Source organism: Marmota flaviventris, chromosome 4, assembly GCF_047511675.1.
Source record: "Marmota flaviventris isolate mMarFla1 chromosome 4, mMarFla1.hap1, whole genome shotgun sequence".
NCBI classification, from domain to species: domain Eukaryota; kingdom Metazoa; phylum Chordata; class Mammalia; order Rodentia; family Sciuridae; genus Marmota; species Marmota flaviventris.
Window position 1 is genome coordinate 125,023,010 of NC_092501.1, and position 22,130 is coordinate 125,045,139.

At 31.5% G+C, this 22,130-nt stretch overlaps 1 protein-coding gene across 5 annotated transcripts in view; it reads right to left on the minus strand.

Annotated features, from left to right (window-relative positions):
* Positions 1 to 22,130, minus strand: part of Tsc22d1 (TSC22 domain family member 1) — a 114,622-nt gene that overhangs the window by 72,155 nt on the left and 20,337 nt on the right. The window contains exons 2-3 of one of the 5 annotated variants that reach the window (XM_071611486.1): positions 11,929 to 12,085; positions 10,148 to 11,104 (exon numbers count right to left, since the gene is read on the minus strand). The exons of 1 other annotated variant lie outside the window; for it this stretch is intronic. In XM_071611486.1, the coding sequence (XP_071467587.1) occupies positions 11,096 to 11,104; positions 11,929 to 12,085 (166 nt within the window). In that variant the 3' untranslated portion in view covers positions 10,148 to 11,095. Of the gene's footprint in view, positions 1 to 10,147; positions 12,099 to 22,130 lie in introns of those variants that run through there. 3 more of the 5 variants (XM_071611485.1, XM_071611484.1, XM_071611487.1) reach the window with 3 other exon arrangements.

Below are 22,130 nucleotides of genomic sequence, written 5' to 3' on the forward strand. Positions count from 1 at the left end.
CAAAGACATAGGGAAATAAAAAAGAAGAGACTATCTTAAACTGTGGGAGGTTTAAACGGGTATAACATACACACACTGGGAATCCAAATGGAGAAGAAATAATATTTGAAAGAATAATAACTGACAATTTTATTTATGACATCAAACTACAGATGCAGGAAGCTCAGAGAAACACAAAATAGGATAAATACCAATATTCTATACTTATCCACTATTTTGAAGCTGCAGAAAATCAAGGCTAAGTACTAAAAGAAGATATGGGGAGGGGTTGAGGGGAATCATCACTACAGAGGAACATGGATAAGAATTATATCAGCTATTTCTTCAAAAGTCATACAAGCAAGATGATTGCTATGAAATATGTATTCAAAGAAAAAAAACCCACAACAACCTATAATTCTGCATCAGTAAAAATTACCCTTGAAAAGAAAAAGAAAAAAAGATTTTCATAGACAAAAATGTAGGGAATTTGTCAATAACAGACCTGAGAAAAGGGAAATAATATAGGTCATAGATCTACATCACACACACACACACGCACATACACCACAGAAAAGGCAGAGCATTAGAGAAAAATAAAAAAGGTAAAATAAACCTTTTTATTTTTTAAATCTTAATTGACCTAACATAGATACATTCAAAATAATGACAGCAATAATGTGGATAATTACAGCATATGGAAAAGTGACACGACAAGGATGTCAGGGAAGAACTGTAAGTCTTATCAAGTACTTACAGTACCTATGAAGTAGTATAGTGTTGAGAGATGGTGGATAAGTCATAAATGTATACTGCATTTTAGGATTAGCGCAAATTCTAAAGTTTAACTGATATGCTGAGAGAAGAGATAAAATAAAATCATATAAAATGTTCAATTAATAGCAGAGAAGGCAGAAAAAGAAAACAAAATTTTATAAAAGTAACAAGAGTAATGGGAAATTACAAACAAGCAAGACAAAGACAGATATTAATGAACTATATCAATAATCAGCTTATATGTGCACAATTTAAATGTCTATTAAAAGATTATCAAGGAAGACAAACAAGATTCAAGGCTTGTTGTCTATAAGGCTTCAAATACAAGAACACATACAGATTAAAAGTAGAGATAGAGACAGATAACACTAATCTAAAGAAAGAAAATGTAGCTCTATGTACTTCAGACAAAGCCAACTTCAGAACAAGGAAAACATCAAGGACAGAGTATCAGATAATGAATGACACAGAGGTCAGTACTCAAAAAGACATAAACCATCCTTATTGTGTATGTGTCTAACAACAGAACATCAAAATACATGAGGCAAAAGTGACAAATAAAAGGAGAAATAGACAAATCCACTGTTATAAACATCTAAATATCCTCTATCAGTAACCAACAGACCCAGCAGGCAGAAAATCAGCAAGGACATAGTTGAACTTAACAGCACTATCAATCAACAGAATCTGATTGACATCTATAGGCTACTTCATCCAACATCATCAAAATACATGTTCTTGAGCACACAAAGAACATTTATGCAGACAGACATTCTAGGCAATAAAAAACACATAATAACAAAAATTTAAGCACAAATCCTGCTTTTAGACTACAATGGAATTAAACTAAAAGTTAACTACACACTTCCTAAATCCTGGAAATTCAACAACAAACCTCTGAAGATCAAAATGGGTCAAATAGGGGAAATTTAAAAATATTTCAAGCTAAATAAAATTAAAACACAATTTACCAGAATTTTGGGGATGCAGCTAAAACAGTGTTTAAAGGGAAATTTATAAAACTGAATGCATTTATTGCAGAAAAAAGACTTAAAATAATTAAATCTAAACTTTCCCCTTAGGAAAATTAGAAACAGAAGAGCAATATAAACCTAAAGCAAAAAGTAGAAAGAAAAATAACAACAGTTCAGAAATCAGTGAAACTGATGTTAGGAAAATACACAAAAGTCAACAAAACCAAAGTCAACTATTTCTTTAATGAAACAAAAACTTTGGCCAAGCTAACCAAAAAAAAAAAAAAGCAGCCACAAAACAACAACAACTAGAAACACAATTGAGAAAGGTCATAAATACTGATCCCATGGACATTTAAAAGATAAGTATTATGAGCAACTTTAGGCCCACATATTTGCTAACTTAGATGCAACAAACCAATTATTTGAAGGCCACAATCTAAACTCACAGAAAAATAAATGAAACAGACCTGCATTAAAGAAAATGAGTCAATAATTAGTAACCTCCCCAAACAGAAAGCATTAGACTCTGATGGTTGCACCTAATAATTTAAACAAATATTTAACCAATTCTCTGTATCTTGATAAAGTAGAAAAAAGGAAATAATTCCTAATTAATGTAGACCAATATCCCTTAAGAACATTGATGCAAAAATCCTTGACAAAATACAATGAAATCCAATAATGTACAAAATATGAATGAAGCATGACCAAATGAAATTTATTCCATGTATGCAAGGTTGATTCAACATTCAGAAATCAATTAATAAAATCTACAGAATAATCACGACTCTTCAAGAAAAATCACATGATCATATCAATAAATGTATTTTGTAAGGGAAAACAGCATTTGGTAAAACTGAACAAAGATTCACAATTAGAAATGCAAGCAAACTAGGAATGGTGTTGAACTCCTACAAAATAATGAACAGCTACCAAAAAATTATATCTAGTATTTATTTATGAGAAACTTGATACATTCTAATACTAGGCACAGGACAAGGACTTGTCTCCCTATTTAAAGTCCTAGCTAGTGCAATAAACAAAGGAAATGAAAGGTATACAGATTGAAAAGGAATAAATAAGAGTGTCTTTGTTCACAGATGAGTGCATATGCTGAAAATCTCTAGCAAAGGAAAAAAAACCTGCAACTAAATTAGTTACTATTGCAAGGTTCCAGGATGTAAGATTAATATACAAAAGTTCATTACTTTCAAATATACCAGCAATGAATTGGAAATTAAAAAACAACACTACTTACATAAAAACCAAAAAAATGAAAAACTTGGGTATAAATCTAACAAAACATGACCTTGTGTAAGATCTATATGAGGAAAAAAACAAAACATGCTCAGAAAAAAATCAAAGATTTAAATTTTTTGAGATTATTCCATCATCAAAGACAGGAAGACTTAAAATTGTTAAGATGAAACTTCTTCCTAAATTGACCATTAGATTCAATGCAATCCCAAATTATTTTGTGGACACAAATAGACCTGAAAGTTTATATGCAAAAATAAAAGCTCCAAAAAAGCAAGCACAATATTGAAGAACAACAAAGTCAGATGATTGACACTACACTGATTTTAAGACCTACTAAACAGCTTCAGTAATCAAGACAGTGTGTTACTGGCAAAAAAAAAAAACGAATCCATGGAAGTGAATAGAGTGCCCAGAAATAAAACCACACGGATATAGTGGAGTAATCTTTGAAAAGGAAGCAAAGGCAATTCAGTGGGGAAAAAAGTGTCTTTCCAATAAATGGTGCTAGAAGAACTGGACATCACCTGCCCCACCCCCTAAACAAAACCCCAAATCAATATAAATACAAACCTTACAACTTCCACAAAAATTAACTCTAAACAGACCTAAAAGTGAAGCTGCAAAAAATAAAGAAAAGGGGAGGGAAATGCAAGGAAGAGAAGAAATTAGAATATGGGGAAAAAAATCTAGGTGATTTTGGGTTTGGAAATGAGTTTTTAAATACATGACCAAATCATAACTAACTGAAGAAAAAACTGATAAGATGAACTTCAATAAAATTAAAAATTCTCCTCTGCAAGAGACTATTGAAAGTATGAAAACCAAAGCAAGAGAATGGAGAAAATATTTACATGTATTTGACAAAGGACTAGTATCCAAAATATACAAAGAACTCTTAAAACTCAACAATAAACAACTGATTTTGAAAATGGGCAAAAGACCTGAGCAGCCATCTCAGCAAAGATTAACAGAGATGAAAAATAGGCACATAAAAAAATATGTTCAACATCATAGATCATTAAAGAAATGCAAATTAAGATGATGAGATAGTTCTACCTAGCTATTATAGTAACCAGTATCAAACACTGACATACCAAATGCTGAGGAGAAAACGGAGCACAGAAATCATGTTCATTGCTGGTGGAAATGTAAGATGCAACTGGCATTTTGGAAGAGTTTGGCAGACTCTACATTACTGAGCTAAGCATGGGCTTACCATATGACACAGCAAAAGCATGAATAGGAACAAGGGTATTTCAATGGCACTTAAAACTATTTTGTATGATACTACAATGGTGAATTCAAGGCATTATTATATTTGGCAAACAAACTCTATGACATAATTGAACTCTAATGTAAACTACGGACTTTAGTTAATAATGCATCAATAGTGGTTCACCAATTTTAACAAATGTACACTAATGCAAGATTGTAAGAATAGGAAAAGCCTAGGGAGGGAGGAGATATGTGGGAACTCTGCACCTTCTGGTCAATTTTTCTACAAACCTAAAACTCTTTTAAAAAGCCTATTAATGCACACTAAGTAGAATAACCCTTTTATTTGTTTTAAATACTGAGGTTCTGTGTGAAAATTTCCTGAAAACATGCATTCTTTTTGCAAAGATATTTGACAATAATGTAATAGAAATTTTAGATTAAAAGACCCACTTTCAATGGGCATCTTCACTGCCTACTGACTATTCATTTGCTGTCTTGGTCAGGTTTTGAAACCTGTGAGCTTCAGCATCTTATGTGTAAAATGGAAAAATCATCACCTTTCCCAGTTGGTTGAATTAAGTTAAATATATGTAAAGTGCCTAGGAAAGGTGCATAGAGTACGCCTGTAAATGCGTCTTTGTTTTTACTCAAAATTCTAATTCAGTTCTCCATATCCATGAGTTCTGAGTCCATAAATTCAACCTAAAGCAGATCAAAAATCTTGAGGAAAAAAGCTGTCTGTATGAAACATGTACAGGTCTTTTTTCCTTTTCATTACTTCCTAAACAGCCTAACAACTATTTACCTAGTACTTACACTGTATTGTGTTATTTTTTCATAGTGCTGGGATTGAACCCAGGCCTTGAGCATGCTTAACACTGAGCTACATCTCTAGCCTATATAAGGTATTATAAGCAATCTAGAGATGATTTAACATATAAGAGGAAGATGAGCCAGGTAACACATGCCTGTGATCCCAGAAACTTGGGAGCCTGAGACAAAAGGATCACAAAGTTCAAGGGGAATTTTAGCAACTTAGTGAGAACCTGTCCAAAACACAAAAACAAAAAAGACTTGGGATATATTCAGTGGTAGAGCACTCTTGGGTTCAAACTGCAGGACCAAAAATAAAGTATATGGGAGGGATGTGGGTGTGTTACAGAAGATACTATGTTATTTTATAAAAGGGACATGAGTAATTGTAGATTTTTATATCCATAGGGTTCTGGAACCAATTCCTTGAAGACACCAAGGCATAACTGTATATCCTATCTCAATCAGTGTTTTTCAAACAGGGGTATTAGTACCCTTAGATGCACATTCAACCACTAAATAAACACCTCATATATCTTCATGGATGTCATTTTAATATTTGGGGGAAAAGCTAAATATCCTAACTGGCAATTAAACAAAAGTGTTACACTGAATGTTGCTATGGTAGTGTTTGCATTATGTTTCAAAATGCAACACAAGACTTTGTTTGCATTGGGTCTTTGGCCACTTTCTCAGATTTCCCAGGCTATTTCTTCACCATCTTCTGCTGTTATATATTCCAAACATTTTCATGGAAGTCATTCTAAGTTGCCTTTCATCCAAAATTTTAATTATTTTACTAAATACAAGTTCATTTTCTTCTCAATGCCAGTCACATAAAAAGTTTGGCTCCAACAGCCCTAATTACCCTTAAATTTGCAAAGACAATCTGAAAAATAACATTTTATATTGCACAAGTCATGTAATATAGAATTTATAGTTACTAAGTCAGAAGCAATAAAAGCAAAAATACATTAAATGGAGATTATACTTTTATCTATGATTTCCCAAGATCTTAGCTATTACCTTGAGTCATTATTCTTTTACTAAATTATGCACATTTTAAGTCTTTGCATAAACAGACTACTAGTCTTATTTAACATATAAAATATTTTGTTTTATCACTATAATTTCTCTGCCTAGGAGAATCATAAAATTAGGAGGTGCATAAAATCATGCATCTCACTGGATAAATATGTAAGGACAAAGTGGTATGATGACTCTAGGGACAAACATAAGGTCATGTATCCTAACAGCCCTGGAAGAGCATATCTGCATGATGCTGGTTGAGGGTTGCACATTAAGAGAAACAATGAGAAACTGAAGTACATTCAAAGATAAACAAAACTTTTAAGATCTCGGCTTCACAAATAAGAAGTAAGAACACAGGGATAAGTAATCTATAGAAAAGAATTTGGACTTGGAACTGATGGGGAATTAATAGCTATCTTTAAGACTGTCATATCTGAAAGAGATCAGAATTCTGTCATCCAGAACTAGGATCAACAAGAGGAGGTAGTAGTGCAGTACCTGAGCTGGGTAGTCAAAAAAAAAAAAAAAAAAGACTTGAGTCCTACAGAAGATTTATCATTTACTAACTTCAATACTATGCATGTGATGTGATGTTTCTAGATATCAATCATCTTATATGTAAAATGAGGGTGCTAAGCTGGTTAATTTCTAAGGTGATTCTCAAATTAAAAAGGCATAGGTGCAAATTCTCAACTTCTTACTCTCAGACCCTCCTGAACACGGAACCAGCTACCTCATGAAATGGTGGGTTGTACCACTAATTCATACTAACTTATTATTCTGTGCTGGATAAAGGGAAAAGTGAAATGAATAGCAAATTGTTTCAAGTTAAACCCAAATGTCCATAAACTGCAGTTCTTATCAAAGAACTCAAACGTGAAGATTCCTATGTTTTCTATACTATCATCCATTCAGTAAATTTTATCAGTAATTCTAGGAAAAAATCCTAATCTGTATTCCTGTCTCATCTATATTCAATATTGTAGCTTCCTTTATTTTTAGATAAACTAAATATTATATTAACACACAACTCTTTGAACCTACTTAATATTCCTTAGAAAATAAAACATTCCTCTCTTAATGATTGTACATTAGGCTACAATATTAATTTTTAATCTTTAGTAAAATTCCCAAGTTAGTGTAAGTTAATATTTATAAAATTCCCTAAATCAATGTCTCAAGGCAAAATAAAATAAGTCAAGCAATTATTTTCGAAGTCCTAAGTATCATTTAATAAAAAATAGGCACACATAGCCAAAATGAAGCAAGGCAATAATTTCAGGGAATGCGTACTCAAACTTTCTTTGCAAAGCACGCATATTTTTATAGTGCTCAAGGCTTAAGAAATACTAAGTTAAATATGTATTATAAATACTACAAGAGCTAAGGTAGGTGATGCCTTGTATTATCAGAGGCTACATACACCCCAAGGACATGTTTCTTGATGCATTCCATACTCACACAAAAACAAATCTGTGATTTGCCCATTTCTGTTCTCTGGGAGTTTTAAGAATAAATCATTTTCCAAATTCTACATCTGTCTGAAACAGCAAGGATATCTGTTGTATCTGATAAAGTTTACTTTGTCAACAGACATTATATTGAACATATTTTGAACATTTTTCTATCTAGGCCATACCTTACCTCGAGCAGAGATCCCTTTGATCATTATTTCTGAAAACTCCGATGCATACTTCACAATTCCCTAACATTTACTGCAGTAATATAATCATCTTAGATGCACATATTAGTGGGTAAAAGAGAACCTATGTGCTTCTTCTTGAAACATTCACATTTTAGGGCTAATATGGAATATTTTAATAGAAAAAAAAACTGAATTTAAATAGTAAAAACTTGCTTAGGACATCTAAGCACTGACATTTTGCTCAACTGCTTCAATATAGCAAAGGAAAATAAGATATGTGGACATATTTACAATAAGCTCTAAGGTCAGTACGTTGCAGGCTTGTGACTTTTTAAAAACATAAGCTACCAAAAAATAAATCAACCTTTGTTTCCTCACTAAAAAACAATCAAAACAGACTTATATACTATAGTTCGTCTAATCAATGATGGTGACACCATAAGCTTATGTTCTTATACCTTGAAGACATAATGGTAATAAGTCAAGTTCCAACATTCTGCAACATTTTTTATTTTGAAGGCTATTGATAGTATAGGGAGTCCATGTAAGAAAAATTACTTATCTTTGCAATATTTCTGATGCAGGATATTTTTCATCCCCACCTCCATTCCACCCTTTACACATTTATAGGAAATGCTTATAAATTTTTGGATTCAAGAAAATACACCCTTCCAATGAAATATATCTGTAAACCTTTTAAAAGATTTAATTATAAAAATAAAACTTTTGTTCACAGAATCATTAACTGATCTTTTCCAAACTTACCAGATTAATAAAGGCAAGAATTTTGCCTTTCTTTCCTCTGCCCCAATACAGCAATTATTCCAAGTCACTTTTATAATTCTCATTTTTTCAGAGCATAATTTTTTGGGAAGTCAAATTATCACATTTTAATCCACAGGTTGACATTAATGCCATTTTCATTTCTTGACTAGGACCCCATCTTAATGTTATTTAAAATTGTTTGGAGTCCATTTCTTGTGTAACTTTGTTCAAATCTAAAAGGAAATCCTCTTGCTTCTAGCAGATCCTAACATAAAAAAAGTAAAGTCTTCCAACAACTTCATTTAAATACGTTTATGTAGCTATGAAGATAAGAATCTTAATTAAAACAAATTTTACCCTTTTCCATGCCTGTTTTGATAAGGTTAAAACAAGAGACTCTGAAATCAAGATTTCTCCTTCTACAGCCACTTGTTCAAGCAGAACATTCAATACAAAACATTTTTCTTCTTTTGGTAACAACTCTTACGAGTTGAGTAGTTCAATTTCCAGATGTTCTTTTTCTTTTTTTTTTTTTTTTTTTTGAGTAGAGGGACTACATGCTATTTTTTAAGGGGTATATTTTGATCAATTTAGTCTTTAAAAATTTGACCATTTACTCCTGATTATTAACTTAAAAGTTTTAATGATCAAACGGCTTTATCTTAAAAAAATTATGACACACGAAAGAATCGAATGTATATTCAGGAAACACTTATGAGGAAGACATATAAAATTAAAATACACTTTATAATACTGTAGCAGTGTTCACTTTCTACTCCTGAAACAGAAATAAGCCATTTGTCAGTAAGTGCATTTTTTCATGGAAAAAATATTTATTAGTTTTCAAATGATCACATAATACAAATATTACAATTAGTCATTCTAGAAAAAAAATTAGCTTATATTAATATTCATAAACACTGAAAAAATATAGGACTGCATATTGTGACATGAAATTATTTTTAAAAATCTGAAAGGAAAATGCATCAAACTAAAAGTTTAAATAAACAAATCAGTTCACATTAATATACAAAAAATTCACTTTTAAATAGCTTCAAGTGGCATGAGATAAATAGAAATGCACTTACATTTCTTTTGCACACTTTAAGGAACAGAGCTAAAATTTAATTAAAGCATGAGATTAAGAGATTAAATTTCTTTTCATCTTCAGAGGTGAAACAAAAATCTAATAATCTCACAGGCAGGCCATAAAATGGTTTAAACCATGGTTCAAAAATTCAACTAACTTAATTTGAAGCAAAAATTTCACTTTTGGTTTCCTGAGTGCATTCTAAAAATGTTGGGTAGTTGTTTCTGGGTTTATATGTGTTTGTAAACCAACTGTCTTTTTAACATTTAACAAAAAAACCAAGTCAGGAATAAAAGGCTGTAATCATTTATGGGAATTTAGAGTTCTTTGGGGAAATTTCAGTTCAAATTGAGATTTTTAAACTTACTTTTAAGTACTACACTTATAAAAATTTATTAATAATTAATGAGGAAAAAAAAAAGAGTTCTCAAATTTAGCCAAGAAGGACTAAAGGCCAGGTTACATTTTAGCAAATGTGGCTTCTAAAATCTTTGATATTCCTAAAACATTTCAGTTGCTTACATATTAGTAATTCTAGAATTTCTCTTCTTAAAAATTCATATCAAAATAAAACAAACCAGCAGCATCAGATGACTTTTAAAAAGTTCTTTAATAGCTTTTGACTGACCAGTTAATAGACCAAAAGAAACAAACATTTTGATAACTGCTTCTCTTGACTGACAGTTGGGATATATATTTTGCAACATGTATTCACACCTATTGGCTTATTCTAATATCACAACTTGCCCTTGCTCTGTAAACTACTGCTATGTGACAGCATCATTCAAACTTTAGTTTGCCTTCAGTGTAGAACAATACCTCAAGTTTAATAGGTATTTATTACTTTAGAAGACAGACCAAGCTACTCTGATCTCAAAAATGTCTCTTCTATTTCTATACTACAGTTTTGTTGATTTGACAAATAAGAATAAGGCTCAAGATCAGCAAAAGATGAGCTAAAGATTAAAACTAATATTAAAAGTAATTCTGGAGTAATTAAGAAATTCAACCTTTGTTTATTTGTTCTTTTCAGTGCCAATAACAAAAAAAAATTCATGACTTTTTTTGGATTTCCTATACTATTTTAAAAAGTTTGCCTACTTCATTAAGGTGATTTTCAGTCCCACAAATGTTATAAATGAAACATACAGAGAGCTGCTTTAAAAGAAAGGAGTCTCTCAAGCTTCCTCTATTTCAGTCTTCTGAATAGAAAGGAATATTTTCACGGCCACGTAAAACTCCAATCTCAAAAGATTATTTCATTATTTGAGCCTTTTCATTTTCGGACAAGAGTAAACCAGAGTAAATCTTAAAAGTTTATAAATAACAAGATCAGGTTGCTCGCTCATCCTTGTGTCTTCTACACATATTGCATGGATCCATTCACCACTGCCTTCCAAACTGCAGGTGCTGGCATGTGTGACAGATATCATCCATGAAGGCTCTGCTAGAAGAATTCCTTTTGCTGAAGAAGTATGATGTTTTACCAGTTGAAAGAAATCTGGGCAATTAGAGAACAAATAAACCGGTCTCCCATTATCAAGATACCTAGAGTCACAGAAGGAATCCACCAAGGAAAAAATGAAAACTTGCCACAGGCACCAAGTTCACATTCTACCCATTGTAGATAATAAGAACTTCCTGGAATCAAATCCTACCCTTGGCATCAAAGAAACTAAGAAAAAAACCATCTTAATGCCATGGGGAAAATCTAGCAAAAGGCTCTTCTACTACAAATAACATTATTCCTCAGAACTAGAAAACTACTTTTGAGTATAATAAATACAGTTTTCAGGGATATTATATCCTGAAACTTATACTCATTTTGTAATGAAACCTAGATTTGATAGTAAAACCATAACAGTACTATCATTGCATCTTCTAAATGATCTAATAATAAGTCCTAACATTTGAGGTAGGAAAAGACCAAAAAGTTCTCACTAACAGGGTAGGATAACACCTAGACATCTGACTGTATAAATTAAGAGATTTCAGATGTCCAGCTTGCCCAAAGATGAAATACAGAACTTTTCGAATTACTAGAATGTAAAAGAGCACTTAGAAGTCCACTATTACCATAAAGGCCACAATGGGTAAATACTCCTTTTAAAAATTCCTGTGGACTACACAGGCATTCACCAAATCACGTGCTCCAAATCATCTACTGCTTTAATTATCTGGAGAGAAAATTAAATAAACTTAAGTTTTCTATTTTGGAATGGGCACTACTTTGCACTCAGAAAAACAAACAGATTGTAGCCCCACCTGGTTCTTAATATGAACCCAAGGATTTTTACCAATAGAATAAAATGGGCAATGGAAGGACACTCCAATCTATAAATAAACCCAAGTAAATAATGGAAAGCACCCACTTGTTTATTATCCTTTCCCACTCTCTCCAGAAGCTGGATATTCTGTCTCCAAGGGTTCAGTAGAGAAAGTGGACCCCTGACGTCAAAAGCTCTCCGTGGTCTTGGCTGAATCTGTGGTTCTAGGATCACTCCTTGCACCTCTGGTAGGAGAGAAGCACTGAAATAGAGAGCTGAATATAGATTTAAGAAAAAATTCTTATTAAGAAATTACATTCTCTGGTCATTTGAGTTTGTAATGGCTTATCCTCAGGACAAAAAGGAGCTATCTTTGGGCATACTTTCTTTAGTGCCTTCTTAATTTGAATTTTAGAAGTCTGTCACCACAAATGATTAATTCCTCAGTAACTATTAAGAAGGGACCTATTTTGGTCTAAGCCATAACACACTCTGTGACAAACCACTCAACTTCGAGTGGAAGATCGAAGCAAAAAAAATAATAAATTAGGACTGGAAACAAGACCATAGTTGTCTTTAAAGGGACAGGGAAAAGGCATTCAACCTCAGATATATCAAAGGAGTCCCAGTTAATTCTTCTGTCAAAGAGAAGAAGATGGATTGAAAGTAGAAATAGAATAATCAAGCATATTAACAGGAATGCTACTAAATTTCAGGAAGTATCAGAAGCTGAATTTGTTATCAGTTTTCAAGTCATCAGTAATTTAATAAGTCACTGTATAGGCCAATATCATAGCAATACAAGGCTAAACCTGCATTTTTAAAAGCTATGACTACTGCCCCTGAAAAGGGTTTATTCATCAAGCATTCATCTTTAAAACTGGGAGGACAGAATAGTGGACATAGGTAACACAGATTCAAAATCTTTTTTAAAATGCAAGACCATTTTGTTTTGGGTCAAGATGGATCAGGAATAATAATTAATGGCTAGAATGTAGAAATTAAAGCAGTAAGACATATCCAAATAATAGATGATGGTAAAGATATTGAAAAACAGTTAGCTTTATTACAGAAATAAAGTAAATGGAGAGAAGGAAGGTCAAAGCACATAGCATCTGATCAAGGAAAAGCTGAAAGGAGAATAAGACAGGCAGATATGTATTTAAAGCTATGGGGACTGTAGAATAAATGTTAACAGTGTTGCCTCTGCAAAACAGATCAATTATACTTTGTGGTACAGAGTGATATATCCCTATTAAATTTCAGATCTTATTCTAAATAAAAAGGTGCTGCATATCCCTAACTCAATGGAATGTAGTCACTCACAGTGTCCTATTTATGGGACATTATATTTTGGGATAAATAAGAAAATAAATGCTACCAAGTAACCTCCCTCTCACACCAACTGGTTATTATTTCCTTACCTGTTAGTGGACCGAGGACTGTGCTCTCTTGTTCTCTATCAACCAACCAACAAAGGTTATAGTCTCAGCACTAAGAAAGTAGCAACCAACCAAAGTTAGTGTTTTAATGCCTTCACTTTCTCCTGGCTCTGGCAGCCAGTTTGGAAATGTACCAAAAGCTGAAAAGGAATGGTTATTCCATTACCTAACAACATTTAGACTAAAAAGCCTGAAGATGAAAAGAATGAGCTAACCCTTCTGCTTAGGAACATATCCAACTCTGTACAAATGAGAAATAAAAACAATTTGGCCTAAGAAAACTTATGAATTTAACCGTCAAATCTGTAATTTCAAAAAATTAAAAGAAATGAAAAAGGATATCTGAAAGAGTCAAGGAGGTGAAATTGCCATCTAGGCAAGAGGTATCAAATAAATAATTATGAAAGCATTTCATGAGCCTAATCGGCAGCTATTCTTTCATTTAGAGTTTCAAATGGATTTTAAGCTCTAGAGTCTCCTAATTCTGAAGAAACAGTATTTTTAGATCAGTAGGTTTAAAAAAGTATTTTACATTATTATCACAAAGAGGCAGTAGATAAGGGATGAGAGGAAAGAAACCCAAATTAGAAAAAAAGATATGAATACCGAATATCTCCAGGAATGTTCTTCAATTAGATAGTTTCCAAGAAATCAAAAAATAAATAAATAACCCAAACAGATTAACAAAGTATTCCACAGCTGGAGATCTTAAGGGGTAGCTCTTTAACAGATGGCAAAGGCTTAAAATTAGTAAACCAGAGCTATCTTATATACCTTTTCACTGTACCTACATGGTACAAATAAGCCCTACAAAATGTTTTTAAATTATTAAACAATCTTCCTCTAGTCTTTTCTAATCACTGTCTTGACAAACCATTCCTTTTCATATATAGTAATATTTCAACATAACCCATAAGAATTATTTGATTACCAAATAAAAGAAACCAAATTAAAACTTAACTACAGTGATCAAGATAGTTAAAAACCTATTCAGGAATTACAAATAAGATACGATCTTCCAAATTTCCCAGTTTTCCTCCAATTCTTAAATACAAATCAGTAATACATATAGCTAAGTGAAAACAGAGAGAAAATGTTTTGGAAAGGTCTATTTTGAACAGGAAATACACTTGGTAATTTTTTTCAAGTTTACAAACCTACTTCACTTTGAAAAACAACTCCCCAAAAATATCTTGCTCAGATTAATATTAGACTAAAGTTTACAACTTCTTCTTCTTCGGCAGAAGCTTTACATTAAACACCTCCAAACCTTTAATTTATTTATTACATCCCACAGAATGAATGTTAAAAATATAATCAATTTAGATTTAAAAAAGCGAATGTTTTTAAGTTAGAATATAGAGCAAGTTGTATAAATACAAGACCTGGGTAGAGATATGGATCCATTTATAAACTCCCAATTCAGATCACACCTTCAGAATATAACTTCTTTATTTTGCCCAAAGTATCAAAACTTCAACATATTCAGAAATAAACACACAGATTTCTTAAGTAAAAATTATTCTGAAATTATCGAGGATAGTATTTCTCTTGTTTCAACAGTTTATAATTTATGAAAACTTTGAATTTGATAATCTATCATTTACATAGAAAAATATAGAGGCACTTTCAAAACAAGGTCATCATTCAAACAAGAAAGGGCAGCTGTTGTGAGAATATTATTGACGGAGGTTCACAAAAATGATACTGTAGCACCTTAACTAATTCTACTTTAATAAGCAGCATTCTTCTGTGTGATATTTTAAGGTGAGGAAAAAACAAAAAACTGTGCAGTGGAGGACTAATAATCCAACTACTAAGGTAAACTTCAAACCAAAGCTAACAAAATCAGCAATCTGCCCGTACACGATCTGCCAGTACACGAATAAAATGATTTTAACTTTTTCCATAAATTTTTAAAGATTCTTACTGAAAATCCAGTCACATTCAAATCAGAAACAATAAAGCTAAGCATTTTTATATGAATACCACTGAGAATTTCTTTTGAGATATATAGCAAATTATATTATTTGAAACATTTGCTTTCAAATACTAAATTATTAAATGAGCATATCTGGATAACTAGTTTTAAGCATTCCTAATATCAAAGAAAAAGAAAAGCCTATACCTAATTTTTTTAAGTAATGAAATAGAAGGCAACATGATTCTATTAAGACCATGATTTCTATTCACTTGTGCTGTAACTGATCTTGCTGGTTTATAAAGGTATAAATTATTCATAAAACAAGACATTCTACAAGAATTAGAAACATAATAATATCTTTTTCTTATCTTTTATCACTCATCCTTTCTGGTTCTAAGGCATTTCTATAAAAAACGAATTTCTCACAAATTCCTCTAAGTATCAAAGCAGTCCTACAGTTGGCAGAAAGAAGAGAAAAACAAACACCTTACAAAAGCAGAGTTTTTCTATCTCTAGCCCCTAGAAAAGTGCTTAACAAACTGAGCAGATGATTAAGATGTTTTACAAATAGACATAGTCGACTGGTCAAGAAATGAGAAGAATTTTGTCAAGTGGCTATTATCTAAAGCAGATACAAAAAGTTAAAATTTCTAATCCTAAAGGAAATAAAAACTTTGTCAAAAGTATTATTTTCATGGATCAATCTCTTTTGGATTCACTTCTAGGATTAATTTTTTAGTATGGTCAGCAGAAACTTCAAAGGTATTATCCTTAGATGATTGATGTGTCAGCAAAATCACAATACCTATTACAGAGTTTCTAATGTTCTATATCAGACTTAAAAGAAAACAAACCAGATTACTGCAAGAACACTCAATTTCAAAATTTCAATTTCAAAAAATAAGAGATCTTGCCATAAAACACAACAAACAGAGCTTCCTTAGAATTAGTTAGCCAAGTTATTACATGGAGAAAAATATCTTCAAACCACAAATAATATATGTATTATCAAGTGAAATATACCTTAAAAAAAAAAAATAAGGGCAAAAACCTGGAACTTAAAGGACTGCTCAGCATTATGAGGATGCATACTTCATCATGGAAAGCAATTTCCTAAAGAGAAGGAAGTTGTAATGAAAAATGGAAAACCTAACCAGTAGAATGTTTTAAGACCCCGATATCTAACAAATTCCCTTATAAATACATTTTCCCATCTTTCGGAAAAGATACCATCTAAAAATGGTATTGGGATTCAATGATACTTGAGTGTCATGTTTTGTTGAAATAAAAGCAATAAATTGCTAACCAAAATGTGTCTTCAGGCTCCATACTAAGATATAAGGCAAAGTAAAATAAATTTTTTAAAAATCCACAATACTTATTTTTAAAGCAGTTAATGTGCTATGGAATAAAAGATAAAAAGGCAATGTCAAAGTCAATTAAGACTAAAGCACAAAAATCCTTAAATCTGTCTGACTCCTTCCAATGAAAGAGGTTTGCATATTTGACAAAGATTTACTGAAAGTAATTTTAAGAAAATCTCTCAATTACCCTAACAAATATTTTTGATAAATGGTCTATTCATTACCTCTTACTTCTCTAGCATCTTCTTTGCCTATTTATTTTCAGAATATGAAATACTTGGCTCTGTTCTTATGAAGGCCAGCATACGTATATAAAAGTTATTTTAAAAGGTAACTTTTCCTTTTTTTACTGTATTTTTTATTCTTGGGTTGTGCTGCATTCATAATGAGTACACTCAGAAAAAATGAATCTAAGACTACAGTGTTTACATTAATTCCTTTGGGATCTTTATCCATTTATGATAAGAAAAATTATTTATCAGTCAATAACAAAACATAAAAGATGCTAAAGAATTACATTTAAAAGGTTCTGATCAAGCAAGAATCATCAGTGGATGCCAAAGTAAGGTGTGGAAGTATAATGATAAACAGAATATTTACACTGTCTCAAAATATACCCCCACCCACATTTGTTAATTACAAAAGGGAAACTAGTATGTTTTTCCTTCCTTCCTTCCTTTTTTTTTTTTTTTGGCACCAGGGATTGAATTTAGGAGCACTCAACCATTGAGCCACATACCCAGCCCTATTTTGTATTTTATTTAGAGACAGGGTCTCATAGAGTTGCTTAGCGCCTCACTTTTTGCTGAGGGATGGCTTTGAACTCACAATCCTTCTACCTCATCCAGAGCCACTGAGAAAAGTAGTATTTTAACAGTTCAGAAACCTGGCAGAGAGATACCTTCTTAACCAAATGATCAAGATAACACCACCACAAATTGGACATATGGACAGTACGTATCTCCTGATACAATACACTCTGAAGATACAGCATCCCTACCATGGAATTCTTGCCAAAAATGCATATTCTCAATCTGATTATGAGAAAACATCAGACACACACAAAAACTGAGGGTCAACCTAACAAGTCAGTACTCTAAAGTGTCAAGATCATGAAAGGCAAAAAAAGAATAAAGAACTAGCCTAAAACTTGAAGAAAGCTAAGGAAACAGGACATGACTATACAATGAGATACTAGTTGGAATCCTGGACTAGAAAAAGATCATTTAGTAGACAATGCCAAATTCAAACCAGTATATCAATTAGTATTAATTTCTTAATTTCTACATTTGTACTACAAGTATTTAGACAAAGCTGGGTGATAGTTTAAAGGAAGTCTATGTGCTGTTTTTTATAAGTTTTATAAGTCTTAACACCTATAGAACATCTACTGAGAAGAAACATAATTTTTTATTTTTCAAAACATGATTTTTTTATTTGGATGAAAAGTTTAGCCCAATCTTTCCTTAAAAACTAATCCTGGGGTATGGTTCAGTGGTAGAGTGCTTGCCTAGCATGTGTGAGGCACTGTGTTTGATTCTCAGCACTACATATAAATAAATAAAAAGTTTATTGTCAACTAAAAAAATGAATTAAAAAAAAAAAAACTAATCCTGGGCTGGGGATGTGGCTCAGTGGTAGAGTGCTTGCCTAGCATGTGTGAGGAAATAGAAATAGATTCAATTCTCAGCACCACGTAAAAATAAACAAAACAAAGCTATTAAAAAAAACTAATCATAATGGAAAAGATAGCATTACATTATGTTCTATACTAATTTCAGAAAATTTATCATATGCTAATAGGCTTCTTTTTTCTTTGGCAAAAGTTCTCTACACCGAAAACTTATTCAGAAGAAATTATGTGGAAGCTCAAAAGAAAAAAATGTCTCCACAAATAGAAAAACCAAATTACGTTTATGATAATAGTAAATATAGAAATTAACTATAGATTATAGCAAGAATATGACAGAACAGGTGAATAAAACTTAAAAAGTTTTTCCAACTTACATTATGTATGAATTTTTATTTCTACATTATTAAAAATGAAAACTTTCTGATGGTTTTTCTTTAAAATTTCCATAGGAAATAGTTTTATGCTATAAGTATTCATTATTTTGTTTTAAACTAAAACTCAAAAAATGAAACTCCCAAATAATTTGCATTTTCTCATAAAGTTGGTTTAAATATTCATGACTTTTTATTTTAAAATATTTATTGAGAGCTCAATATATCCCAAGTGATGGATTAAACATTTTATATATGCTGACTCACTCAATCCTCACAATAACCCTATAATATATGCAGTATTATTAGCATCATCACAACTTCACTAAAAGGAAACTAAGGCACAAAGTAATGAAGATCACACATCTAGAAAGTTGAAGAAATTCAAAACTAGTTTGACTACAGAATCCTGAGTATAATTAATATATATACATTTCCAAATCATATTATTTTGATTAACAATTAAGCACTTCTTTTTAAATTCTTAGTATATGATGAAAATGCTAGAATAAATACATTGTTTTAAGTAGAATCTGAAATTCTTTCCTTCTATCTCATTAAACAGATCAGTAGACACTTTCAGAATAATGGCTTTGCCATTTCTTTCAACCTATCCAAGTTTGACAAGGCAATAAAATTTGGAAATAAAATGTAACAAAATTTAACAACTTAGTATCAGGAAAATAAACAATCTAGTAAGAGATGTTTCAAGTGAACCTGAAAAGCTTACATCTGAAAGTATGTGAAAATAGTAATAAGAAAACCACCTCATTTTAAAATATCTACAAAAAGAAAGATACTGAACTTTTTTTTTTTCAAACCAGGATCTAGTTTGTTTACTAATATAAAGATTAATTTTTTAAATGTAGGAGAATGTTATAAAGATTAATAAATTTTATTGTCTTAATGTAAATATAATCATAGTGTAAGTCATCATTTCTGTTATAATTACAATAATAATCTGGAAATAATAAATTGGATTGAAAGACAACTCTGACATCCAGAAAAGTCTTCAGTTTGTTCCAGAATAAATAACATTATATATGAAGGCTGTGGTTGACCTAAATTGTAATATATTTTAATTATTATTTTGATTATTCTATCACATATCTACTTCTTATTCTGTGTATAAAGATCAAAAGAATGTTATCAATTTCCTCATCTTAATTTGAGCCTAAGGGGGGAAAAAATCAATATAAATGATATTAGCACTTAATATACTAGATAAGAATAGATGCTTTCTACTTGGTACTTTCCTTTAATCAATAAAATAGAACACATGTCTTAAATAACAAAGTTATTTACAAATGCATCTTTTAGTTTATTCTATTGTAATTTTGTAGCAATTGAGCCTCAGGTGACAAAGAAGGTGATAAAAATGTCAGGCTGAGAGAGTGCATCCTGAACCTTAGAAACCATGTCAGCAAACTATCAGAAATTAAGAAATCCTGTGTCTCTCAACTATGTAACAGGTAGTTAATTTCTACATGACAATGAGACTACAAATCAGAATTATTACAAATTTCCAACTTTATATTCCAAATTTAAATCCTGCAGAAACTTAATCCTGGTTTCTGCACTAACTATTCACAGTTCTCATAGCTGTTTCTACTTTCCAAACATTTCAGGAAAAAATTTTTGATAGTTACAATCCATGTCTGAAAGGGAAAATACTGCCAAAAAAGAAATGGTGAAAACATATAAAGAAAACAGATCATTACCACCAAACTAACAACTTAAGAAATATGATTTAATGTAAGAAAGACATGGAGTTCAGTTAACATTGCACTGCGGCTATCAGAAAAACTGTACAATTCACAACTGATTACGGTGTAAGCCCTTTCAAGCGCCAATACAAGGAGAACTCAGATTCTTTTCTTTGCTTTTTTTTTTTTTTTTTTGTATTTTACTTAAAGACAGGATCTCATTGAGTTACTTATGGCCTTGCTAAGTTGCTGAGACTGGCTTTGAACTCATGATCCTCCTGCCTCAGCCTTCTGAGCTGCTGTGATTAGGGTGTGAATCACAGAGCTCAGCTCACATTCTTAACAATCAAAGATCTTCACATGTGGATATGCTTCCACTGAAAAATGAGCCTAATATATTTTCCTTCACAGGTTTTAGTAAGTCACTGATTAGTCAGATATAATGCCATATTTATGGTATTTCTAATGAGGGAAAAAAAAAACTCTTTTCATTCCTCTTCAAAATTTGAATTGAGCTAGTACTTTTACAACTTCTGTAGTTTTATGATAGCTCATCTTAAAAGACATTCCCAAATAAGCCAAGAATTCCTTCCATAATTACCAGTACATATTCAGAAACATCTCAAATAATCATCATTTTCACCTGTAATAAATATTTTAGTCCCCCATAGGACTAATTTTTCAATTTTTCTCCTCAGATTTTGACATACCCTTGTGTACTCCTCTCATAATCCATTTCTTAAATAAGCATACATAACAAATAAATAGTAGACAAAGAAGATTCAACTGGCTCCTTTATAAGCTAATGATAACAAGATTTAACTGTCTAACATAAGAAACACAGAAAGTGAAGTTAGTAGAACATTCTATACTGGTGACAATTGGAGCATAAAACAAACTTGGATTTAGTTTCCCTATCTTAGAATAATTTATCATGTTAAACTAGTTCCTTCTAACCTATTTACAGATTTCCCTCAGGAATATACTATCACACATAAAGTCTATCCCTAACAACTACAAACCATTTACAAAGACAGGGCCAATTAGCTATGCCTGCGAATATGTCAATGCTGTACTTTTCAAAACATGTTTCTAAATGTCTGCCAGATGTCTGCTTGGTACACTCTCATATGATAACAATTATACTTTTACTTCTAATATGAACTATACACTTACAAAATACAGGGAGGTAAACAGAAAAGGAACTGTTATAGTGAAATAACAAATGTAAAGATGGGCTCAATTGAGGCCTGCCATCACTTGACTACATGACTCAGGACATTTCATATATAAAATGAAATAAATTAACATTTCCCAATGTGTGTTTTAAGGAACACTAGTTCTCTGAGTCAGAAATAGCTGTTATGTGATGAAAAAAGTAGGAGTCAACAAAATAAAATTGTCTGTGTCTTTGCAGAATCTCTTAGTCTTCAATAAACTAATGTGTCAACCTCAAAGATAATGCATAATAATTCCTGAGCTCTAGAACATTTTTCCCCCTTGAAGAACCAGTATTACAGAAATACCAGTTTTGAAACTTTACACTCAATTTCAAAATCCAGTTCAATGAATTTTTGAAATTTAAATACCAGATACTGACTCATTATCTTATTAAAAACAAACTGATTAATCCCATTCATTCTAAGGAGATAGTTTTCAGTCCCATATGGGACTAAGCATGGAACAGATGGTCTTCAAGGCATTATGCCCATCTAAAACAATCTTTAGAATGAAAAAGTTTGAAAATCACTTGATTCAGGCAATGGTTCTATTCTGAAACATTAACAAACTGCTATGTGACACTCTTCTAAGTACCCTGTTCCCCATTAAGAAAAAGAGGAAAGGTATAAACTTTTGTTTTTTGAAT